At 37.6% G+C, this 24,752-nt stretch overlaps 1 protein-coding gene and 1 non-coding gene across 2 annotated transcripts in view; one reads left to right on the top strand and one right to left on the bottom strand.

Moving 5' to 3' along the window:
• Positions 1 to 4,684, bottom strand: part of LOC150084291 (uncharacterized) — a 282,690-nt gene extending 278,006 nt beyond the window's left edge. Inside the window, exon 1 of the mRNA XM_090375967.1 lies at positions 1,946 to 4,684. Within this exon, the coding sequence (XP_090232093.1) occupies positions 1,946 to 4,159 (2,214 nt within the window). The 5' untranslated portion in view covers positions 4,160 to 4,684. The remainder of the gene's footprint in view (positions 1 to 1,945) is intronic.
• Positions 4,685 to 14,493: 9,809 nt separating this feature from the next.
• Positions 14,494 to 14,585, top strand: TRNAI-UAU (transfer RNA isoleucine (anticodon UAU)). Its single transcript is given in 2 exon segments — positions 14,494 to 14,531; positions 14,550 to 14,585. It is a non-coding gene; the product is annotated as a tRNA-Ile (tRNA).
• The last annotated feature ends 10,167 nt before the right edge of the window (positions 14,586 to 24,752 follow it).

The raw sequence follows: 24,752 nt of genomic DNA, 5'->3' as shown, positions 1-24,752 counted from the left end.
ATTATTGAGAATCTGGTTAACAGATATCGAATAAGAAAATAAATTAAGTAGGCATTTTGTCTTCTGGAGAGCAATCTTCAAGACATTTTTCACTTTAACTTACCATATATATATATGCACTGTACTGTACTCTCTCTCTCTCTCTCTCTCTCTCTCTCTCTCACACACACACACACACACACGAGCTCTGAATACATGACTGTGTTTTTCTCCATCCTCCAACAGAAATATTTGACCATCTATGATTTCCACTAAATGAGTTGTTAGCATGTGTCTATTTTAAGGGTTAAAAAATTAACCTTACTTCAAATATAATATAAATAGAAAAAGTATATGGGTGCAACATTTCTTTTCAACATTCACTTTTCTCTTCTTCTTAATACCTAAAAATAGCACTCTAAATACCTAGTATTTAGAGTGCTATTTTTATTTATTCTGAAAATAATAAAAAATCTTTAAGTCCAATGTGAATCAGCATTAATAATTGCTCGGCAACAGCGTATTTTTTTACAAGCACGTTGAAAGAAACTATATATCGAAATAAAGAAGTAAATTCCCCCACCCCCAGATAAATTCTCGAATATCCTCCTCCCAACCAAAGAGTTGGAGGTATAGTAGTTTCGCCATCTATCAAAATGAAATATAACCTGATATAAAGATTTCAAAGTGCCCATGTTCGAATTTCTTTCACTGTATTACAGTTAGGAAGAAAACATTATCTGATACAGTTCCTATTATCATTTCCATACATAAACAATAGATAACCGATCTGCTAGTAAATATATCTTCAGACCCATTACACCCTTCTTAATTTCAGTGGACTGCGATTGCACTGATAAATTGTCCTTTATTAAGTTTGCCCAAATTGGGTTATCTTGTTTCGTAGATAACTCTCTTTATGAATGCCAGCGAAACATCAGTATAAAGGTTAGTGACCTCACTTCTTCATAAAGGTTGAAAGAGAGAGAAAGAGAAAGTTGGGCTTTCTCAGAACTTTTATAAACCGCTCATTTATGTAAATATTTCGTGAATATAAACTAGCTTAAAACAACCATTAAACGTTAAATGCAAAAAAAAAAGAAAAAGAAAAAGAATAATAAAAGCGTACATAAAACTTTCAGTAAATGAATCACAAAATAGTAAAAAGAATGTGTACATACGAACACTAGAATACCTCTGAAAACGCTTGGTGCCTTGTGAAGACGAAGTTGGCAGAGTCAGCAATAACTACCGTATAAAAATAACCGACTGTACATTTTCGATCGAGCAGGAACAGAAATAAACTTTTTTGCTTCTTCTTCATCCTTTCCTTTCCTTTAGCAATGTTCATCGCCATTTCGATGAGTAATGGGCAACCATTTCACTTACAGACCTACTATAAATATACATAATTCTGTAGTAATTCGCATTAGCTCTTCCACTCGCTTTTATAAGTTTGTTCTGCGCACGCACTTTGTACATGTTCGTGCAGACGAAGTTTTATTTTCACGCGATAAAGTGCGTCCTCTACCATGATCAAAGAAAATGAAATACAGTATATTATCTGTTTAAGACTTTGTAAATTAAGAATTTAAACAAAGTAAATACATGCGATAGCCAGCATTTTTTTTTTTTTTTTTTGAAAATTTTAAAAAGTGCATCAAAATATGGCATAATATAGTTGTTTGATATAAACACACTTAAATCGAAATAGTTGTAAGAAACGTAGCTCGTATAACAATATTCATATTGGACTTATTTATAATATTGACAATTTCCAGAAATTCTTAAAACGTGCTTCTTGATTAAAAAAAAAAAATATATATATATATAAATAACTGTCACAATACACCAGGTTTTCTCTGTTCAATGTCGAGTGCATTGTTAAGGAATGGCGCTGAATAAAATGATTTTAAAAACCTTATTTACTAGAAATAAATAAGAAATCACTGTAATGGTTATTTACCTGAGCTTTGTGATGCACATCACCGTTTCCAGTTCTCCACGTGTTAAAGGCTACAGGTTTAGCTTTTACTGCTGTGTTTGCTCTGTCTAACGCTCTGTCGGGACAACATTCAAATAACAGAACCCTTTCTGCCACTGATCCTTTAGTTAAGAAAGGGCGAATTGGCACATGCGAATGATGTCGATCTGTAGGAGATAGTGAACGTTCACGGATATGTTGCTTCTGAGCTGTTGTCAATTTAGGATGGGGTATAGAAGGTGTCGATCCTAATATTTGTCCATCTGAAAGACCTTCCATGGAGAGAGTTCTCCGATGGCCAGCTCGCTGTAGAACCTCTCTTAATGGCTCTGGATGCCCGCTTTCAGGGTCTATCACAAGTTGATCTCCGAGCGGAGAATGATTGGGCCACAATGGATGAACAGCTGCTCCTTGGCCCGGATGTTGCACGTTCTCCCACCGATACTTGGCTTCGCTAACAAGGTGGCCATTTTTAGGCTTCGATTTCGTCATTTCCTCTGTTTTTTGTGTATGCTGAGAGTTTAGAAAACGAGTTTTAGCATAATCCACAGGGGAAAGAATAAATTCTTGGTTGTGTTTCGTTTGCGTATTGGTTTTGGAGGATGGAGAGTCGTCAGGATAGCAGCATGTTGTTTGTGCACTTTGTCTTGGATCCTCTGACATAATCAATTGACTAGCGCTGCGATGATGCAATGAAGCAATATCTAGATCTTTATAGTGAACACTGGGATAGCTAGATGGACGGGGTTCCTTAGGATAAGGAGTTTTCTGATCTATCCTTGGACGTAAAGTATCTTTTGAGGAAAGTTCTGGGGTTTTTGGTGTAGTGCTGGCAGGTATGATAACTGCACTAATCGGAGATGATTTGGGAGTACCCAGGGACACCGGAGAGGATGGCGATGCCCGATATCCACCTGTACGTGCTGAAACAGATGGAATTGTATTAAATTTAGTGGACGGGCTAAGAGAAGGTTTCGTTACTGATGGTGTAATCACAATATCCTGTAATTTCGTCATAGAAGCGATTGATGAAGTTGGCTTATTTGGCAGAGTTATGTCTAGAAAATGGGTAGGAGATATTTCTTGTTTCTTTTGAACTGTTATCTTTGGTTGCTTTTGGGTTTTTTTATCCGTAGAAGTTGATGCAGACCCTTCTTCCTTTTCTTTACAGGCAAATTTAGTTATTTGCGCTTTTACTCCAGTTTGCTGATATTCTGGAGACGATTTAAGCAGAGGAACTCCCTTTTCTTTAGATTCAGTTGGTTCTATCTTTGCTATCTTTTCGATAGCAGAGGGCACCACCTTCTGTGTCTCCTGTGATAATTTAGTTTGACTTTTTCTAGTTCCTGAATCCAAAATCTTGGCAGGAGCTGCAGACATTTTGGCGTTGTTGTAAGAGACATCGTGAGCTAGTTGCTTTTCTGCTGCTTCTCGACTGTCTTTTTTCTGTGTCACTATGTCCGATTTTTTTGTTGTTGCTAAACGCCCTCCTCTAGATGATTCAACGAGTCCCTTTTTATCAGTTGTTGATAAAACTTTTTTTGGCTTTTCCTTGTCGTCTTTTTCCCTACTGCCTTTTGCTTTTTTATCTCCTGTGCCACTGGAAGAATGTACAAAAGCTACCTGCCCAGAGGAAGCTCCAACTTTTCCACCAGCTTGGGGACCACAGGAGATTGGGGATTGAGGACTTAGTGTGTCGACCTTCGCCAGGTTGCTACTTCTGACGTTCCCACTTTGTGAGTCGCCTTTTTTACGGGCAGCAACTCGAATTTTGTCTTGAGCTACAAATGTGCTAACAAGGGCTTCTAATTTTCCTTCTAAATCAGCTGCTAAAAGTTCTACAGGATCCAGAATCTCCAGTTCAACTTTAGGAGTGGACAGTGGAGATGTGGTTAACAACTTGGTAGGTGTAGATGACTTTGAACTCGATTGGCTGCTTTTAGGAGTTGCTGGAGAAGGGGGATTAGAAGATGTTTGTGGAGGTGGTATAGAAAACACTGGAAGCTTTAAAAGAGGTGAGCACAAACCGTAATGTACGGCTCTACAATTAGTAGCCGATAGCTTTGTGGGCTCAGGACAACAAGGGTCATGTTCAACAGCATGTACGGAACGACTTCGAGACAGGTCGACGACAGCACTTCGGTACCACGTGACAGAACTCACCACATATGTACAACTGACATAGTTATTGATCATAATAGGAGCGTGAAATAAGGGGTGCTTTATAACTTCGTGGAACAAAATATGACAAAATATTAAAAGTTATCACATACCCACTAATAGCAGTAACAGCATCTTTATTTCACTACTTTTCCACTGGGACTAAAGACTGCACGTGACACACATCACGCAATAGATCCACAAGATGCGCAAGACAAAATTAATCCACTACACAAAGGGAAAAAAAAATGTTAAAAACGTTATATCCGTATTTCGCACGCTTTTCCTCCTCTACTGAATTATTCCTCATGCACGAGCTGTTCACCTGCCCACTGAGTCACGCATCTTCTCTCATTCCCTCTCTCTCTCTACGGTCACTTCCTGTACACCAACGGGGCGGAGAGCGGACTGTTCCGTCACTATCGTCGGCGGAGAGTATTCAACACAACCACACAAGTTTCCTGTTTAGAAGCTATTCAAGGCATTCAGACCGAAGCAAGTTTTATCGCACACTCGCGCGCGCGCTACGAAAGTGAACGAGCCACTGGTATCTCCCTTGTAAGATACCGACTGCGACGGTGTCATCGTCACGGACCCGATGTTGCAGCAGTATGGGGCGGCGTCCCGTTCGAGCTCTCAGCTGGCAAAAACCGTTGTTAAAAGCGTCTAGGAGCCATATAAGGGAATGGCTGTCTGCGTGGGGGAAGAGCGGTGACGTGCCTCCGAAGGAACCGCCATTAGCTGTAAGGTTTAATTTTACATCTGGTGGCACGAGCTTCCTCATCTCTCTCTCTGTGTCTTTCTCCATCCCTGGCGGACGCAGACGGAAGCAAGCGAACTCCTATGGGAGGGGTGGAAAGAGTAGAGAGTCCGAAATGGAATGAGAAAAGCTGGTACTGCACTGCGGATAAATTCTCTGGGTTGGCCGTGAGTTTACATCGGGATATTATGAGGTCGTCTGTGTTTTATTTACTTATTTTCTTAGCTCGGCTAGTTCCTTCAGGCCCGACGGAAGTATTCCTGCATACCCTATGGCCGCAGAGGCCCAAGTTTAAAAAGGGTCAACCCAAACAGTTGAATAATTACTTCATTAAGTACAGAGAGATCATTTGATAGGACTGTAGATTCTACTTTGGGATATCTGATTTATCTACTACCGTGTCTCCTATCAGTGGATGGATTCTTACTTTGAGAAAGCGCGTCCTTTTTCTTTTCTTTTCTTTCATTTTTTTTTTTTTTTGGTAGAATTGGCTGTCTGCGTTTTCTAGCGTTGCTTTATTATTTAGCTTGCTAAGTGAGGCTGAGTTTGCTTATCAAAGAAGTACAAATCAGATGAATTCAGGAGCAAAATAAAAAGAAAGTACGGATATCATTTGTGAAGATATTGTAATTCTTACAGGAAATTCATGAAGCAGTGCATTAACCCGGGGTTCATGAAATTCGTGTTTAACTGTCCAGAACTGGTAGCCAAAAGTTGAGCACTAAATACAGACTAGCCTCTCTTAACGAAGGAATTTATATGATTTTGTTTTTGGTTTTTTAGGAGCATCGGCGACTAAGGCCACGTTGCTCGTGTATACATAACGAAGTGGTCAGGAGCGGGAGTGGTAGCACGCGCTCTTTGAGTGGACCGAGGTTCAAGCCCGTCACTGCTAAATACGATTAGCGTTTGTATTAATGATTTATTGTAAACTCCACTGGCTAGGTGGTCGTGCCGGAGTATAAACAAGAACATAATTATATTGTCTGTAAATTGTGTGTGTTCTGAGGTCGATTTTCTGTTTGCCGGACGAAAAACCCGAGTTTCCCGGATAAAAAAAAAAAAAAAAAAAAAAACCACGCTCCCTCGCCTGAGACCGATTAACTCAGACACGTTGTGAAAAAGACCCATAAAAATTCCTTCCATCATCGACGGGATTGGAATTCAGGTCTTTTCCACCCGGTGTGAGCAGGACGGTGATCCTACCAACTGTGCTACCCACGAGGGCGAATTTATATGAATCCCCTTCCACACTGTATGAGGGAAAGAGGACAGAATGATACAAGCATTGTTTTTCTACAAAAGATTCACAAAGGAATAAGAATTTTGCTGTAAATATAATACTCCAAATTGAAAAAAGTTTTTTTGAATAAATTTCAACTCAGTTCCCGTTCTTTTATGTCCAAAAATCGAAAATCCAAAGGAGCCAAAACAACTACAGAATGAGGAAGATGTTTAATTGCACTTGAAAGGAAAGAGATGTTAACTTCGTGGTAAAATAATATTATTTAGCTAGTTGGGTCCAATGGCAACTTTTTTTCCATTAATGATTGAATACGCAAGCCTGCTGAAGAAAGAAAAGTTTACAAATGAATCAGTTCATCATTAACCGAGATTTTAAAAATGATTCAATTCATTGATTGAATGTCCAATTTCATCAACAGTGATGCGACATGTTCTTAAAGTGCAAAATGATCTCTAAATAATTAAACCAGCAGATTTTTCACACGCTAAAGAAGAACTTTAGTTTTCTTTAGCAAAGCGAAACTTAAACTAGGTGAACCAGCAAAGCAGCTGAAATGGTGCTGAAACTTTTCAAAAAAAAAAAAAAAAAAAGAAAGAAAGTAGACTTCACTTTTAGAAAATGAATAGCTGATCTTCATAGTACAATACCAACAATAGTGGTGTAACTTAGTCAGTTTAGAAAAGCCAGCCAAGACAACTTTTTTTAAAGGAAATCTTTTTATTTATTTATTTTTTGTCTTGAGAAATTAGGCAAAGAATTTTTCTGCAGCCAGTATTCACTGGACTTTAATATCTGAAGATCAGATTCAAGACAGTAGTTCCGGATTAAGGAACGGGCTAGCAGGGTTCTTGCAGGGGCGCCATTCTTTAAGGGGTACCAAGAACAGAAGAACAATGAGGGAAAAAAAAAAAAAAAAAAAATATATATATATATATATATATCCTCAGTAAAGAGCACCGAAAAATCTTTCTGCCCGGGGAACGGAAATACCTTGGTCCGGCGCTGCAAGACAGTGTTCTCTTATTCGAACAGTTAGCCATCACCTTTTGGATTTCTATGAAACTTAAAAAAAAAAACTGTAAGCAAATGAATTAAGAAACTTGCGCAAGGACTTACAGCATCTGGATTTGCTGCTATATAATACTTAATTTCAGCAAAGCATTACACTTTTCATTGGGTTCCTGAGACACACTATACAGGGTGATCATAAAGTCTTACACCGGTTTTAAATTTTAATAACTAAAGTTTTACAAATGATAGAACCACTTAATAAAAATTATATGAAAGTTCAAGTCTTAAAGTTTTTTATATAATAATTTCATCCATGTAAATCTGATTTTGCTTTTGTTGTATTTATATTTTATATTTTATCAATTTCTCTTTTATTTGCAGATATTGAATGACCCCAAATGGCAATTGAAGAAAAAGTTAACTGCGTGCTTTGGCTTGCAGAGTTTAAATCAATAACAGCTGTGAGAAGAAAGTTCACTACTCATTATAAAAAAGATGCACCCCATAATAAGTCAATAAGTAGGTGGATGAAAAATTTTAAAGAAACTGGATCAGTTAATGAAAAACCACGATCTGGGAGACCCCGAATGATGACGGCCATGTTGAAGTGTGATATTTAAAAACTAAATTAAGAATAAAACTTTAAGACTTGAACTTTCATATAATTTTTACTAAATAGTTCTATCATTTGTATAACTTTAGTTATTAAAATTTAAAACCTGTGCAGGACTTTATAACCACCCTGTACATTCCGGTGTATAAGCCGACCTCTATTTTTTGCTTTAATAATTCCTACGAAATGATATATTCGCCTCATTGATCCATCCCCTGTTTTCACAGTTACGAGACCTAGCAACCACTGTACTTTTTAATTCAGTTATTTCTGCTCTTTCTTATATAAGCTTATATTGTGTTATTTTATTACATCGCACAGTAAAACGTAAAGAAAGCGGTAAGCAAATGCAGTACAGTACTCTCTTACATGAGGGAGTACAGTAAATTCTCGATTCGAGAATATATGCTTATATTTTACAGAACAGGGTAAGCCTGACTGATAAATCCAATTGTCCGTTAAACTCAACAGAAATTCATATATCCACCGAAGTTTGCTATAATGTTATGAAAACGTGTTGTATTACGAAACCAAAAACATTAAATGTTGTAATACTGTATTTTACTGCACTTGCCAGTTGTGTGGAGTTTGAAATTTTGCCATGACGTGTTTGGAAACTTTGATTGGAGTTTATTCAGAGCCTGAAGACCTCTAGAATACCATTTAAATTCAAATGACACCCTACTAATGTTTGACATGCTCGGCAGGTTGATAAAAGATAATGATGAAAAAAATCTTGGCATCCTTACAATCTCTATTCGAATTTTGTAACTGGTTCAAGATACATGAGTTTGGTTTTACTTACAGTTCCTTCATAATAGGGGTAACTGTAAACACGGCAAGTACAACAACAACAACAACAAATCACCTCACATGTCATAAAAGAGAACAAATATGCTTCATATGGTAGGTATTTCGGTTTTTCTATCTTATTGTTTTGTATTGTACAGTATTGATAAAAGAAAACAAGACCAACCCCTCGTTAGCTGTGAGCTAAATTTGCTTTTAATTAAAATATTTTAACGGATTGTGGTAGTCGTATTAAGGAATTTACATTACTAAGTCTTGTACGGACGACAAGCCTTTCGTTGGTTGAAGTCCTTTATCGAGGAATCTCTCTCTCTCTCTTTTTTTTTTTTTTTTTTTTTTCTCTAATTTTTTTAGTGCTTCAAAGCTCGACTTATATGTCGGAATATACAGTAGCTCCCAATTGCTGAAACTAGAAGGCTGAATCGGAAATCATATACTTGAATAAACAGAAGTCTTTTTGAGCCACTGCAAGAGGGAGTTGCTCTAATTGAGGTATTCGAATGCTTCTAAGTTGCTAATGAACCCTGCCCATCAGTAACGCGCGCGCGCGCACATTCCACTCAGTGCAGCACATTAATTCCTTACTTGCTAGTTTCCTGATGGAGCGGTTAACTTGGACAGCGAACAAGTCACTACCACAATAGGCGTGGCGTCACTTACTATGAGTATGAGGGTATTGGACGTGGTTCTCTTCCTGTAAATCCATCTGTTGATTCTCTCCTCGTTCCTTTTGGTGATAGTTTCATGTCAGACAACAGTGTCTTTGATGTAAACGGTGTTTGGTAAAAGCGGGGTAACCCACAACCTCGTCCCCCCCCCTCTCTCTCTCTGTGCTTTTATCCTCCCTATTCATGTTGTATGTTGTGACAAAGTGGTCGAGGTCACACAGCGGCGGGAAAATTAATTACGTCTAACGTCTGCCACACAGAGAATTATCAAATAAATTAACAATATGTGATTATTGCAATTGTTTATATGGTATGTTAGAAAGCATTTTAATTGTACTCTAAGGTAAAAAAAGAAACTTTTTTGAGAATAATTTTTAGTTATTAATTCTAAGATTCTAATTTTAATTCTAAGAACTGCGTTGTTGGCTTGTCCTTATTTTCAAATACAGTACGACTTGTTAAAATAACCACTTGCATATTAAAATGACCATCAGTCTAACGTGACCATAATGTGATGGTCCGAAAAATATAAGAATCCTTGTAAATGGGAAACTCAATACAGTGACCACCTGTCTATTGTGACCACTTTGAACAGGTTTTGGATTTTCCTCCACGTTTAAGCATGGAACTTTTTGTCATTACTATTTATTTATTTATTGTTATTATTTATTTTATTTCATTTATTATTATTTTTTGAAAAAAATTTTGAAAAAATTAACCATTCTTGAGATATAAACTGGAGAGAGAGAAATGAAGTTGCAACAATGTGTAAACATTAACAAAAAAAATTAACTTTGTGTTGAAGTTAAAAATATACAGTAATGGAAAATTATAAGCACTTAACTAAGTAATGAGATAAACTAAGTTATGGGAAATATTGTTTACGAATTGGATTATAACACCTTGGGAATTCTGCTTTCAATCATCCTCACTGTCTCTACAGTTAGTATATTTTGTAACTGTAGATACGGTAGTGGACAAGTTGCCCCCCATATTTACTTTGCCTCATAAAATGCAAACTTGTTGTATATACAGGGTGTCTCAAAAATACACGGCAAAACTTCAGGAATGAGTTCCTCATATGTAGACAATAAAAATATTTTATGTCAACATAGTTCCGGAAATGCTTGGTTCCCGAGTTATTAACCGGAATGTCTTATCTCCCGCAGGTGATTTCCTTCATCACAAGGTACTGACAGAATCTGATGGTTTCCATTCCGACCATGTACTCAAATCAGGAGCAAGCGGATATGCACTTTATGTACGGTTTGGAGGACGGCAATGCTCTGCAGGCTCGTCGTTTGTACCACGAAAGGTTCCCAGAACGAAGATGTCCAGACAGGAAAACGTTTGAAGGTATCCATCGCCGCCTTTGTGAACATGGGACCTTTACACCTCGTGCTGCCGACAGAGGACGACCAAGATCTACGACTCCTGAAGTAGAGGGTGGACCAACTGCCTGGCCTCTACGTTCACCTGATTTAAACCCAGATTTCTTCTTGTGGGGCCATTTAAAGTCATAGATGTATTCGACTCCGGTAGCTGATGTGGAAACTCTCCGCAATCGAATTGTGGCAGGTTGTGAGACAATACGAAACATGCGAGGAATTTGGCATCGTCTTCGGGAGTCCATGAGACGTCGATGTGAGGCCTGTATTCAGGCAGAAGGTATTTTGAACAATTACTATAAGGTGATGTGAACAGTTAAATGTCATAGACAGACCTTCAAAACTCGGAAACCAAGCATTTCCGGAACTATGTTGATATAAAATATTTTTATTGTCTACATATGAAGAACTCATTCCTGAAGTTATGCCGTGTATTTTTGAGACACCCTGTATATGCAGTAGGTAGTGGATACGTACAGACAATGAGAGCTACCTCTTCATTGCAACAAAACGCTTGTTACTGGGAAGTACTTACATTTATATCCGCTGTTCCACTTCCTTCCCCATTCTTAGTCTCTCAGTATAGCTTGTTTCTCCTATAGTTGGATTAAAAATTCTGTACTTCAGTAGCAGCCAAAATGCAGGTAATCGAAAAGAATTAACGCTAAAAAAAAGTAGAAGTGATAACATTTTTAGAAAACTAGAAAAGCTGTTGTTGTTGTTGGATTTTAGAAGCATTAGCAACTAAGGCCATGTTGCTACATATATATTGTCTGTAAATTGCGTGTGTTCTGAGGACGATTTTCTGTTTTCTGGACGAAAAACGCGAGTTTGCGGAGGGAAAAACCATTCTACCCTCGCCTGAGACCCACCTAACTCAGCCACGATGTGAAAAAGGCCCGAGAAGAAAAGCAGCAGAGGCTTTTGGGATAAGTAATATCAATATCAAGAATAAGCAAAGTCACAATATCGATATCGTAGCTCTTGGTTCAAAGTTTTCACGTCTTAAGACTCACCCAAAATCACTACTTTTGTTTTTAAAAACTAGCTTACTCACAGGTGGATTTTAACTTCTAGCTACCGAAAATCGTCTGAAATAGGGTCGGCCCTAAAAGTTCAGGAGATCTGGGTGTGAGAATTAATGTTTGGGGGAAGCAAAGAGTTCTCCTTTTCTGGAATGAGGGGACTCTTTGTTGGGATTCGGGCCCTTTTAAATCTGGGGTCCGGATGCATTGCTGCACTCCTCTAAGGATCGGTCCTGACTGCAAAAAAGATCAGATTACTAGGCACGGAAAATCATTTTTCTCCTTGCAGAATCGGCTAATTCATAAAAAACTGAACCCTTGTTTTTATTGTTGGCGAAGAATTTAGGGGACATTCGTATTATTTTTCCACATCAACTTTTATCTGACCTCTAGAGAATTTCTCGATTATTTTTCTTTTACGCAAAACTTAAAACAGAACATTTTCACAAAAGAAACTGTTGTTTGTCAATCTTGTTTACGTAACTCACACAACTTTAGGTTTCGATTTTGGATTTTACTTTATTAAAGTTAATTAAAACTTTCTCGCGATCCCGATATGAGTATATAGTAGGCTGTATACATTTTTTGTAGTGTTTAAAGTGGCATTGGAATTTTTTTAAAGCTGTGAAAAATACGCATAATCTACGGCCCGTTTCATCTGAACGAACTGGACTGCTACGTCTTATGACGCTATAATTTTATGAAGGGTAATTACCATTGACTGGATGGGAGATTCACACATTGACTTCTTGACTTACCATTTAAGTGTGAAAACTCCTGTTCAATCAATGGCAATTATCCTGCATAAAATTATAGTCATAAGCCGTAGCAGTCCAGTTCAGTCAGAGCATAGTTCCCAGCGCTTCTTCATTATAGCCGTAGGTTCCATTTCAAGATGATGGCTTTAACAAACCACTTTAAAGCTTTTTTAGGCTCTGTATCAATGGAAACTGAAACTGCTTAACTGTATTTTCGATCAAAAGTAATTGAAATGGGAAGAAGGTGGATCTAAAATTACTCTACAAACTCTGATTGAGTCTGTAAAAACTGCAAAATCTGTACGACTTTCCAGTTCTTAAATGTTACACATGTTCAACTTTCGCGACCAGCTAGACCAGTTTTGTCTTGCCATCTCACCGTCCTTATTCTAAATTCAAAAATTGTAAATAGAAGTAAATGAAATACATGGATAGAAATTTTGAAAAGAATTTGTTGTTTAAAATCACGTTCTGCAAACAAAAAAAAGGGAGGGTGGGGGGTTAATTTTGAGAATCTTCACCTCTTTTAGGGAGGAGAGCTTCTCTGGTTTAAGAACCCCTGCCAGACCAGTGAGAAACCATCTGGATCGTCTTCATATCAGTAAGTCACAAAGTAATTTAGAAAAGTTCGGTCCAACTAACATAACAGCTTTCCATAACAACTAACACAACAACTGCCTTCTGCACATATTATCCTGAAGAGTGTTCCTTTTCATAAAATTATCTATTTCGAGCTCTGTTATAGATGTTTTCTTCGATCAACAGCACGTTCAATGGAAAATAGAAAAATTAATTAATTATCTATGCTGCTCCAATACCCCTTCAACTAATTCAAATATAAGCTTTGGAACATTTTAAAAACGATCCATTTACCAGTATGCCACTCACCATGTTTTATTTATTTTTTAAATTATTATTATAATTTTTAAACGTATAAGCGCCTTTGTTTTCATCAATGCTGCCCGAAATAACTCGATCCCCAGCGAGCGGATATTCATAAAATTTTATAGTTTATAAAAGACAGACTTACAGCTAATCCAAACTTCATTAAGGCTTCATTATTAGAGCAGCTTTTATGTAATATTATAGCTCAGAGCTCGAGTTGGTTGCCCCTAACCGCACGCTTTAAGTTACAAAAACACATTGAGTAGGAAGACTACATAATATCAGTCTGTCTGAAACATTTCAAAGAACTTAATACGAATTCTTGAATGACAGTTAGGAATTTCATAACTGCTATAAAATAATATTTATGCCAGGCTATTAGTTAAAAAAATTTATTCGTTAAAAAATAAAATACAATAAACTACCAAAGTTATTCTAAGAGATGATACAAGATGTTATCGTACTCTTTAAAATAGCTTTTATTGGGGAAAAACTTATACTACAACAAAATATCCTATAGAAACTACTACTAACTGCAGTATATTGCTAACTAAAATTTAATTATTGTATCATTTTTTTATATGTTATTAATCAAACAAATAAAATGAAAAATATTACGACAAGCAGTGATTCTTCATACCTACTGAAGCTGCTCATTACAGCAGTGGTTCTCGAATTTTTGCCACTCGAGTCACACTTGGAGCTAAAAAGTGGTATATTTGCATAACGAGTTATTGCCATTCCATTTAATGGAACTTTTCCGAATTTCACTGAATACAAAAGGGTCGCGGTACACCAAAGTGCTGAGATACACAGTTTGGTAATCGCTATATTATAGACAGGGTTGTCTGCAGAGCTTATGGATTTGTTTGCCAACAGTTAAAGTACACGCTTTCTTCTGTTGAATCAAAAATAAATTGTATAGATATACACTACCCGACCAAAATACTAGAAAGCGCACAATGTACCCTCACTATCGTGTAGCATTTCCAAGTGCCCAAATCACATCTTAATTCGAGGTAGCAGGGGTTTAACTAGGGAAAAAAAAGGCATTTATTTATTTATTGTAAATTTAAGCCACACAATGTATCCTCACTATCGTGTAGCATTTCCAAGTGCCCAAATTACAGCTTAATTCGAGGTAGCAGGGGTTGAAATAGGGGGAAAAGAAGGTATTATTGCTATTCGCAAAGGCAATAATTGTTATCCCCAGTGGCGCAATTGGTTAGCGCGCGGTACTTATAATGCAGTACTTGTGAGTGATGCCGAGGTTGTGAGTTCGAGCCTCACCTGGGGAATGTTATTTTTATTGACCCCTGGCTTGTAGCTGTGAAGGGTGTCGTGTACGGCATGTGCCTTGTGTATACAATAAGGAGTTCTTCTAGTTTCTTGGACCTTAACCAGTGGGGTGCGTTCCTCTCCCCCTTCCCTTAGCGAGGCGTATGAAGATTCCAAAGGGGACGCAACAGAGGCGGATTTAACGGCGGGCGCACCGGGCGCGCGCCCTGGGCCCCGACTTCTGAAGGGCCCACCCAAAAACCCCAACAAATTAGTTGAACATATTAGTTCAAAACTTTGTGATTATTATTATGATATTATTAACTATACTATACATATATTATATTCAAATTTTATTGGAAATAAAACATTAATAGTACATAATATTTTTTATTTATTTAAAAAATTGGTTAACATGTATTTTTATTTTCCCTGTCTCTCTCTTTTTTTTAAGGTGCCCAATATTTTCTTCTGCGCCCGGGGCCTCAACCGACCTTAATCCGCTCCTGGGACGCAAAGTACTTTAAACTAATAGTTTTGCATGAAAAAAACTACACGTCCTTTTTGTGTATTTTGCAACCAAAATATACAGTAATTTCTTTATATGTTATATTTGTATTATTCAAAGTAATATAAAGTACAACGGTTCGCTCATTTCTTGTGACAGTGTACCGATACGATACGTTACAAATTGTCATTGCCTAAACGTTGGCCCTTAGACCAGTCATGTTAGACTAGTGATCCCCGAAGTTGTCAACTTTCACAGGTTAACAGAATTAAACCTATATCAACATACTGATAAATAGTGAGTAAGAGACAATAATGATATCTGTTTTCTGTCATGGTGTTCATCTTGTGCATTAGCCTGGAGGTACAGTGAATGATGTTTTGCCTACCTCTGAGAGAACTTTAGGATTCAATTTGCAGAAATGGCACGGGCTATTGAAATACCTGAAATGCATGAAATACCGCCATTGTATGGCACCACATACATTAATGATTTTGGCTGAAACTTCTTGATCATCCTCTCTACAGGCCTAACTTGGATCCTAGCGATTTTAAAGTCCACAACAGCTTAGTAGCAAACATTTTCCTAGTGATTCAGGGGTTGAATTTATGTAACTGGTTACAACAGAAAATGGCATATTTTTACGCAGCAGGATTCCAGGATATGATAACGCGATGCAACAAGTGTATAAATGTTTTTAGGTAACACTGAAAATTAAATTATATGTTCAACTTAGTAAAATAAGCTAAAAGAAATGGCTTACTAAGACTCCCTCGTATTTCGATACATACTGAAGAATGCGAGTTAAGTTAGTTACACGATAGGAGGGAGTATATGATGAGAGCCTTGTCGATCAATTCGGCCCTGGAAAGATTGTGCAAGGCTCAAGGGGTAGAATTTTTTCAGCCTGGACTGTACTTGTTAACAGGAGAGATTGCTTCTACAGGGATGGGATACACTTAAATAGAAAGGGTGCAAGAATATTTGCTGATGCTGTCGAGGCAGTGTTAGGTGGGTCGGAAAACTGATAGCTTGGGGGATACAAGGACTAATATTTTAACAGTAGCCGTAGGCAGAGGTGAAGGTGATTCTTGCACAACTTCTATTAGAATAAGTAGCGACCTGGAGCGAGGGGTGTTGGGGGTTTCAGGGACGGATGTCAGTCATCGTGAAACAGGTGGGTATATGGGATGTGTTAGAGTGGCTAGGAATAGGAAAGGGCATGTATACTTGCATGTATACCAATGCTAGAAGTATAGTAAATAAATTTGATGAATTTGAAGTGTTGGTCAAGACATCAAAGGCGGATATTGTTGGGATATCAGAGACGTGGTGTCACACAGATATAAGGAATGCCGAATTGGAATTTGGGGAGTACAATGTGTACAGAAAGGACAGACAGGATAGGAAGGGAGGAGGTGTTATGCTGTTAATAAAGAAAAACATAAAATCAAAACAAGTGCGTCCAGTTGATATAGATGAACAGTGCACTGTTGAGTCAGTTTGGTGTGACATAAGCACTGCGAAAGCAAAAATAAGAGTAGGAGTGTGTTATAGGCCTAATGACTCGAATGAGTACAATGAACAATTGTACAGAGAAATAGAGTGGGCTAGTAAATCGGAATGTCTTATAATGGGGGATTTTAACTTCCCAGATATTGACTGGAACTTGTGGGTTGGGCATTCACACACTAGTCAGACTTTTGTGGATTTATTGGATGATTGTTTTCTGCAGCAGTATGTTCGAGAGGCAACCAGAGAAAGTAATACTCTTGATCTGGTTATCAGCAGTGATCATTCATGTATTAGGAATTTGCAGATAAAGAACCACTAGGTGGCAGTGATCACAGTGTATTGACGTGGGATTTACTTAAAGATTTAATTACCATCAGGGGTAAAGGAAAGGGTTTTTGCTTCCGTAAAGGCGAGTACAATGGTCTCCGACAGTTTTTACATTCTGTACAGTGGGATCAACTGACGATGTTACCAACAGTAAATTCTAAGTGGGAAGCATTCAAGGAATTAATCGTGGAGGCTACTAAAAGTTTCATACCTATTAAGAAATATTGTTCAAGGTTTAGGCCTAAATGGTTGTCAAATGAACTAATGAGACTCGTAACAGAGAAGAAAAATGCATGGGATGCATATAAATTATCAAGCGACTCAGAAGCCTATGGCAGATATAAGTTAATCTGTAATCAGGTCACAAAGGAGGTTCGGCAGGCGAAGGCAGATTACGAGAAATCCTTGGCAAAAGATGCTAAGAAAAACAGCAAGGATTTCTTTACTTATATAAACTCTAAAAGGAAGAGGATGAATCTGATTGGTCCACTTGACATCGATGGTTTGACTGTTGATATTCCTGCTCAGATAGCAAACAAACAATGAGTATTTTGCAGCTACATTCACACATGAGGAGTTATTAAGGTTTGAAAATGGCAGAAGGTTATCAAATTGTAGCAGGATGCTTAATGATCTTGTAATAACTGAGAGCAAAGTGGAAGAGAAATTGTTGAAGTTAAACGTAAGAAAAGCACCTGGGGTGGATGGGATCTATCCAGTTATATTAAAGGAGGCGGCAAAGCAACTAAGCAAACCCTTAGCCATAATTATGAGAGCATCCTTGGACTCAGGGGAGGTTCCCACAGACTGGAGATGTGCAAATGTATCCCCAATTCACAAAGGGGGATCGAAGGGTGACACGAGTAATTACAGACCAGTTAGTTTAACTTCTGTTCCGGGTAAAATAATGGAGTCGCTGGTTAAAGATGCATTGCAGGATCATCTAGACAAGACTGCAGCAATAATTCAGACACAGCATGGGTTTGTTAAGGGAAAGCCTTGTCTGACAAATTTGATAGGATATTATGATGTGGTTACAAAGGAACTGGATGCGAAAAATAATTTTGATATCATATATTTGGATTTCAGGAAAGCTTTTGACACTGTTGCGCATGGAAGACTATTGTACAAATTGGAGCAGAATGGTATTAAGGGTAAGTTGCTACAATGGATAAAAGGATGGTTAAGTGGGAGAAGGCAGAGGGTAGTAATCAATGGGTACTGCTCTTCTTGGACTAATGTTATTAGTGGAGTACCACAGGGTTCGGTGTTAGGTCCACTGTTGTTTTGTATATTTATCAATGATATTGATGAAGGTATATCAGGCTTAATGTCGAAGTTTGCAGATGATACAAAGGTTGGCAGGGTTGTTAATGACAGTAATGGCAGTGTGCTACTGCAACAGGATCTAGATAATTTGGGCATATGGGCTAAGAAGTGGCAACTGAAGTTTAACCTTGACAAATGCAAAGTACTGCATATGGGTAGAAGTAACCCCAGAGAAACGTACCAACTGTGTGGTACTACACTTAAGGTGGTAGAAAATGAAAAAGACCTGGGAGTAATTGTGCAGTCAGATATGAAGGTCTCTGAGCAATGTAAACAGGCTGCCAGGGCAGGTCATGGGGTTTTGTCAATGATATATAGGAATTTTGCTAGCAGGGAAAAGGAGGTGATTATCCCTCTGTATAAGGCAATGGTCAGGCCACGCCTTGAGTACTGCGTACAGGTCTGGAGGCCTCATTTTAGGAAGGATGTCGATTTACTTGAGCGTGTACAGAGAAGGGCAACAAGATTGGTGAGGGGAATGAAAGGATCCTCTTACCAAGAGAGGCTTAAGTTCTGCAAATTGCAGTGGCTGGAGACTAGGCACCTGCGCGGTGATCTGATTGAGGTATATAAGGCCTTGAATGGGTTGAGCACGCTGAATTCTGATGGGATCCTTCCACTTGTTCAGATTACGAACCTAAGGGGGCATAAATTCAAATTAAGAAAAGACAGATGTAGAATAGATGTGGGGAAATTTGCCTTTAGCCAGCGGGTGGTTAATTGCTGGAACAAACTTCCATCTGTCGTTGTGGAAGTTGATAGGTTGAATAAATTTAAGGAGGAACTGGACAGGCATTTGGAGGGAATGGTGTGATTTTTTTTTTTTTTTTTGGCTGATGCTGCATAAGCTCATAGATTTGCTTTCTTGCATCACGTGCCACCACTACTACTACTACTACACCTTAAAGAGTTTCTAAAGTAGGGTAACTAGATTTAAATAATAATTTAAAAAAAAAAACAAAAACGGTGCATATCTGCTGAACAGGCAGTGGGACACGTGAGAGTCGTATGCATACCAATCTTGAAAACGTGACTTCCACGTAAGTTATTTTAGAAACCTGTCACAGATGATTTTATGATTTGAATTATGTTTTTGCTGCGAGTTACAAACTTAGGTCTGTAGGGAACAGCTGGTGAATCGATAAACGTTATTTTATTATGGCTGTTTTCTTTAAATATTTAAAGAAAGCATAAAGCAGTAAGCAAATCTTAATTTAATGCTAATAACGCTAAATACTTTTAGTAAAATTAAAAGCAAAGTACCACTATGAAATTCTTATGTAATATGAAATTTTTAATAATTTCTAAATCAAATGTCACACTGGTCTTAAAAACGAGACTATTTAGAATTTCCGTTTCATCTTTGTTGGGACAACGGGGCACCTCATTCAAAATTGAAAACTTTGGTATAAAGAGTACATAAATTAATTGAACTTGATTCCTGCAGATTTTTGGCTATGGGAGTATTTTAAAAGTGATGTGTACACAGATAACCCTGTTTCATTAGATTATTTTAAAGAAAAACATTCAACATGACATCTAAGGATATTGTTCCTCACCTATTTAAAGTTGCTGATTAAAGATATGGACCTACATAACCACAGGGGCTTACATCTGGTGAGTATAGGCTTGACACACCCAGGATCTTGAGCTGGATATCATCATTCTTCTCTTTCTTGGTGATTCCTCTCTCTCTCTCTCTCTCAGGGTAACTTGGAAATTTTTTTTTTTTTTTTTTTTGACTGGTGCAACATAAGCCTCAGGCTTCCTTGCACCATATAAATAATAATAATGCATAAGGTAATTTCTGTAACTGTGTTTTGTTTTACTGTACAATAAAACCTCAGCCCTCAAGTGATGAACATTGGAAATATATTTTTTGTTCCTAAAATTACTCCTTTTAATGAAGTGTTTCTACGAGGCTTTCTTTCACAGGTTTTATGTATATTCATCTTATATAATCATATATATTAGTATTCTCGTTCAATTCATTTTTGAAGTGGTTCGAACCATAAGACGCCCACGGAGTGATGAAAGGAGCTAACGTCCCCGAGAACATTTTATTTTGTGTTATACATATATAAAAAATAATAAAACTGTAAGTATCGCCTAAGAATCAAATTCTAATAAATTTATTTTTTAATTTTCAGTAAATATTTTAATAATATTTGTTTTTTCAAGTCTTTCAAAAACCAGAAAGTATGCGCTATTCACCTAAAAAAGTCCACAGGATATATGGCGTATACCCACGTATATCCTTCACTGCAGCCCCACTGCCATCCTACATTCTCTTTGCATGCCCAAACTACCTCAGCCTGTTCCTCTCAAATTTTTTTTTGTAATCATTTTTCTTTCTTTGTTTCTCTCTAATGGCCACGTTGCTTATTCTGTCTTTCCTAGTCTTTTCATAAACTCATCTCAGAAGCTTCCTTTCTATTGTTTGCATTCTGCTGATATCCTTCTCCCGCATTACCCACAACTCGCTTTATTGGTTATTATTGGCACATAGTCCTCTGTAGAGTACCATTTTGACTTTCTTACGTATTTCCGTTCTCCAAACTAAGTCTTTTACACAGTTATAAAACACTCTTCAACAATTCTCCCTCCATTTTCTAATATACTCCCCAAATATCTGAACCTATCCACTTCTATCTTCTTTCCCTCAATAAAGACTTTAATCCCTGTTCATTCTTTCCATGTCAACCTCATCTTGGCATCACGCTATATTGTTGTTGTTGTTATTGTATGGTTTTAGGGGTATCAGCGAGTAAGACCATAATGCTCCGTGTATATTCTCTGCAAATTGCGTATATTCTGTTTGCGGGAGAAAAAAACCATGCCACCATCGGGCATCACCCTGGACAGAAGCCTCACATTCCTACCACACTTAAAAATCTACAGAAGAAAATGAAAACATACGCAGCGATGATAGATAGAGTGGCAAGAAAAAACTGGGGCTGAAGAGGCGCACCCTTGCCCTCTTATGCAAAGCTGTATTCATCCCTGCGGTGACTTATGCCTCTGGAGTCTGGTACAACAAAGCCACGACTGTGGTAAATTCTAGAAAGCTTCTCACCATCCAAAGACCGGCGTTACTCACCATGACAAGAGCTTGCTACACAGTCTCGACCCCTACGCTACTAGTGATGACAAGAAGTCTGCCCCTTGACCTAGAGGTGGTCCGAGCTGGGATGAATTTCCAGCTTGGTCGGGGATAAAGCACCACATACAAAGAGTTCACCACAGATCCTGCAAGCAACAGAGCAAATGAAAAGAAGCGGCTTCTAGCTTACCTACATTGGATATAGCAACAACAACGCTGGTCCCAAACAACAAAGGGACAATTAACAAAAAAATTCATCCCTGAGATAAATATAGTCTACCCAACGCTACCGACCTGGTTTTCCCCAGGTCTTCATGTTACATATCTGATGAGAGAATATGGCGCCATCAGAAGTAAACTGGCCACCTTCCGACTAGTGGACAACCTCCTGTGTGTTTGAGGGTCCCCTGAGACCTGGGACCACATGGTGCACGAATGCCAACACTACGAGGACCTCAGATTAGTATTAATCACCAAGATTCAATTCATCCCTAGAAATAATGAACACCACCTTCTGGAGAATGCCGAGATTCTCAGAGCCTTCTCAGACTTTGCCCAGGCTGTATATGCCAAGCGACAAACTTTACCACAACCACCAAACCCCAACTAGGAAAGGGGCGAGATAAATGACAACAAAAGGAAATACCAACATAGGAGGAGAAACAACAAAACATCTAGAAAAACAGCGACGACAAACAGCTTCCTCCCAACCCAGCAGTTGACTCAATAACCACAACTGATCACAAGAATTAGTGACAACCGGCACTGCACACCTGACTTAAACCAGAGATAAGACAAAAGGAAATTAATCCCAAGGAAAGGACAATCATACTTGACCAAACACATGGATGTGACAAACTGACCAGCACCACAAGGAAAGGACAACCAAGATATTGGAACAAAGACCAGTATAGCAGCTGATCGCTGCCTAAGCCATATGGCGACACAGACTAGACACCTAGCTCAGCCTTCTTCCGACCCCTATCCCTGGCAGGGGGAGGTAACTTTTTGGCACCATACCCACCTGCCATTCAAACTTCCCTCTGGCGTGGCATGGGCATGCCACACTGCCTAGCAGGGGTCATCTGTTCTATCGACCCCTTACTTCTACTTCTACCCCCCCAGTCTTCAGCCTCCCTCCCTCCTACTATTATCTTTCATCTAACGTATAGTCCACAAATCTAAATTTAAAAACATAAAAATTTTGCCCGGCCTATTAGGCCTTTTAACACATTTCTTTAGCGTTCGACCCCAACCAGTGATTTCCTAACAGTAATCTCATTAAGCATATACGTCAAACGTGTGAAATTTTTTTATTTTTATATTATATATATATATATATATATATATATTTAAATTTTTTTTTTATAGGCCCTAGCCACTGAAATCCCAGGAAACTAGGTGGCAGGACCTGCCAGAGCAACTTGTGATACTGGACACGCCCGGCTAGCCTCCACGTGGCGAGGTATGGGCAACGTCGGGCTCCATTAGGGGCCTGGCGGCCAATAAGCCGGCCAAACAATGGGCACAACACATCACACTGCACAGACACAGCCCTCACACTTTCAAGTCCATAGCTTGACAGTGTACTGTTCTGGATACAGCGAACACACGCTGAGATGGGAGAAATCCCAGGTGCCGTCTGACACGAACATACCTTATATAAGTGATATGTATAAGTGAATATCAGCGATATTAAAAGAGCGAAAAAATATAGAAAAAAGAGTAAAGTCAGAAATAGAGCGAAGAAATATAGAAATATAAAAAAATAGTAAAGAGCAAGAAGAGTAAAGAAATGAAAGAAATTACGGTAAACATTATGTTTATTATATATGTATTAAAATACTGTATATGTATTAATAATTACGTTTGTATTTATAATTATTTAGTTATTAGTTTTATATTTATAATTATTTTATTTTATAATTTTTTTATTTTTATAATTTTTTATTTTTAAAATTTTTAATTTATAATTATAATTTTATAATTAATCTTTTTATTTATATATTTATAAAATATATATTTTATTTATAATCTTTTTTACAGTATTTCAGTATTTTTGTACAGTATTTCAAACTCTTAATTTAATTAAATTCGCCAAATTTCACCAATTTTTAATCGTAATTTGCTATGGCATGTGCTTTACATTAGAAACAGCGATTCTATATTACAGTTCGATGGTTGAGTCTTGAAAGTGACACCAGGTTTGTGATATATGACAAAATATTTTTTCCATTTTTATTTTTATTTGTACATTTGTGTATAATTAACTTTTTTTTTCTTTCATTTCTTTTGCATCCTTAATTTCTTTCTTTCATTTCTTTACTCTTTTCTATATTTCATCGTTTTATTTCTGTTTGTACTCTTTTTTTTCTATATTGCTTCACTCTGTTAATATCACTTATACAGTATATATAAGGTGTGGCTATTAAATAACAAGACAGCGCATGTGCAGCCATGTGAATCATAGGTACAGCATTTGACCTTGAACCTTTCCCTAGTTTCCTGACAAGTTACGTTCCAATACGCTTTTTGCAGTAAGACAGGTTTTCATTACCTTGTGTTTTTGCAGTTTTCCGCAAAAATTACAGACAAAAGAATCATACCTCAAATTTTTAACAAAACTAAAGAAAACACCATCTGAAAGTTATGAGGTGTTATGTCAAGTGTATGGGGAAGATACTATTTCACGAGCTCGCGTGTTTGAATGGCATAAAAAATTTTTAGAAGAAAGAGAGAATGTAGAAGGTGATGAACAATCAGGCCGTCCAGTATCTATAAAAACCGATGAAAATGTGGACCAGCTAAGGACATTCATTAGAAGTGATCATCGTTTAAACATTACAATATATGTAGTATCAGAACTCAACATGGAAAGAGAAACAGTTAGCCAAATTTTTAATGAAAATTTAGGCATGAGAAAAGTGTGCCAAAATTTTTGAATAAAGAATGAAGACTCTAAAGTTTGTGAAGATGTTTTGGAAAAAAAATTTAAAGGTGGCTGTTCGGTATGACCCAGAAATTAAGACACTCAGTGCAATGGAAGACAAAACAAGCCCCTAGACCAAAAAACGTGACAATGTCAAAATCAAAAATGAAAATCATGCTTCTTGTTTTCTTCGATTTAAAGGAATGATTATGGCTGAATACATCCCACAAAACCAGACTGTCAATTAAACATAGTTTATACTGCATTGAAGTTTGATAAGAGGAAACCCATTGTAAATGGAAACACTCCTCTTGAAGAAGAAGTTTGATAAGACTGCTTGAAAAAAAAAAAAAAAAATTCAAAGGAAGAGACCTAAATTATGGAAGGATGGTTGGATGTTCCATTAAGACAATGCTCCAGCACAAAAACAAATCTGTGTGTGTGCCTATTCGCCCGTGTAAATTTTTCTCTTCCCT

Source organism: Mastigoproctus giganteus, chromosome 6, assembly GCF_048544385.1.
Source record: "Mastigoproctus giganteus isolate SK-2022 chromosome 6, ASM4854438v1, whole genome shotgun sequence".
NCBI classification, from domain to species: domain Eukaryota; kingdom Metazoa; phylum Arthropoda; class Arachnida; order Uropygi; family Thelyphonidae; genus Mastigoproctus; species Mastigoproctus giganteus.
The sequence above is the reverse complement of the archived record's forward strand: the minus strand, read 5'-3'. Positions and strand labels throughout refer to the sequence as shown.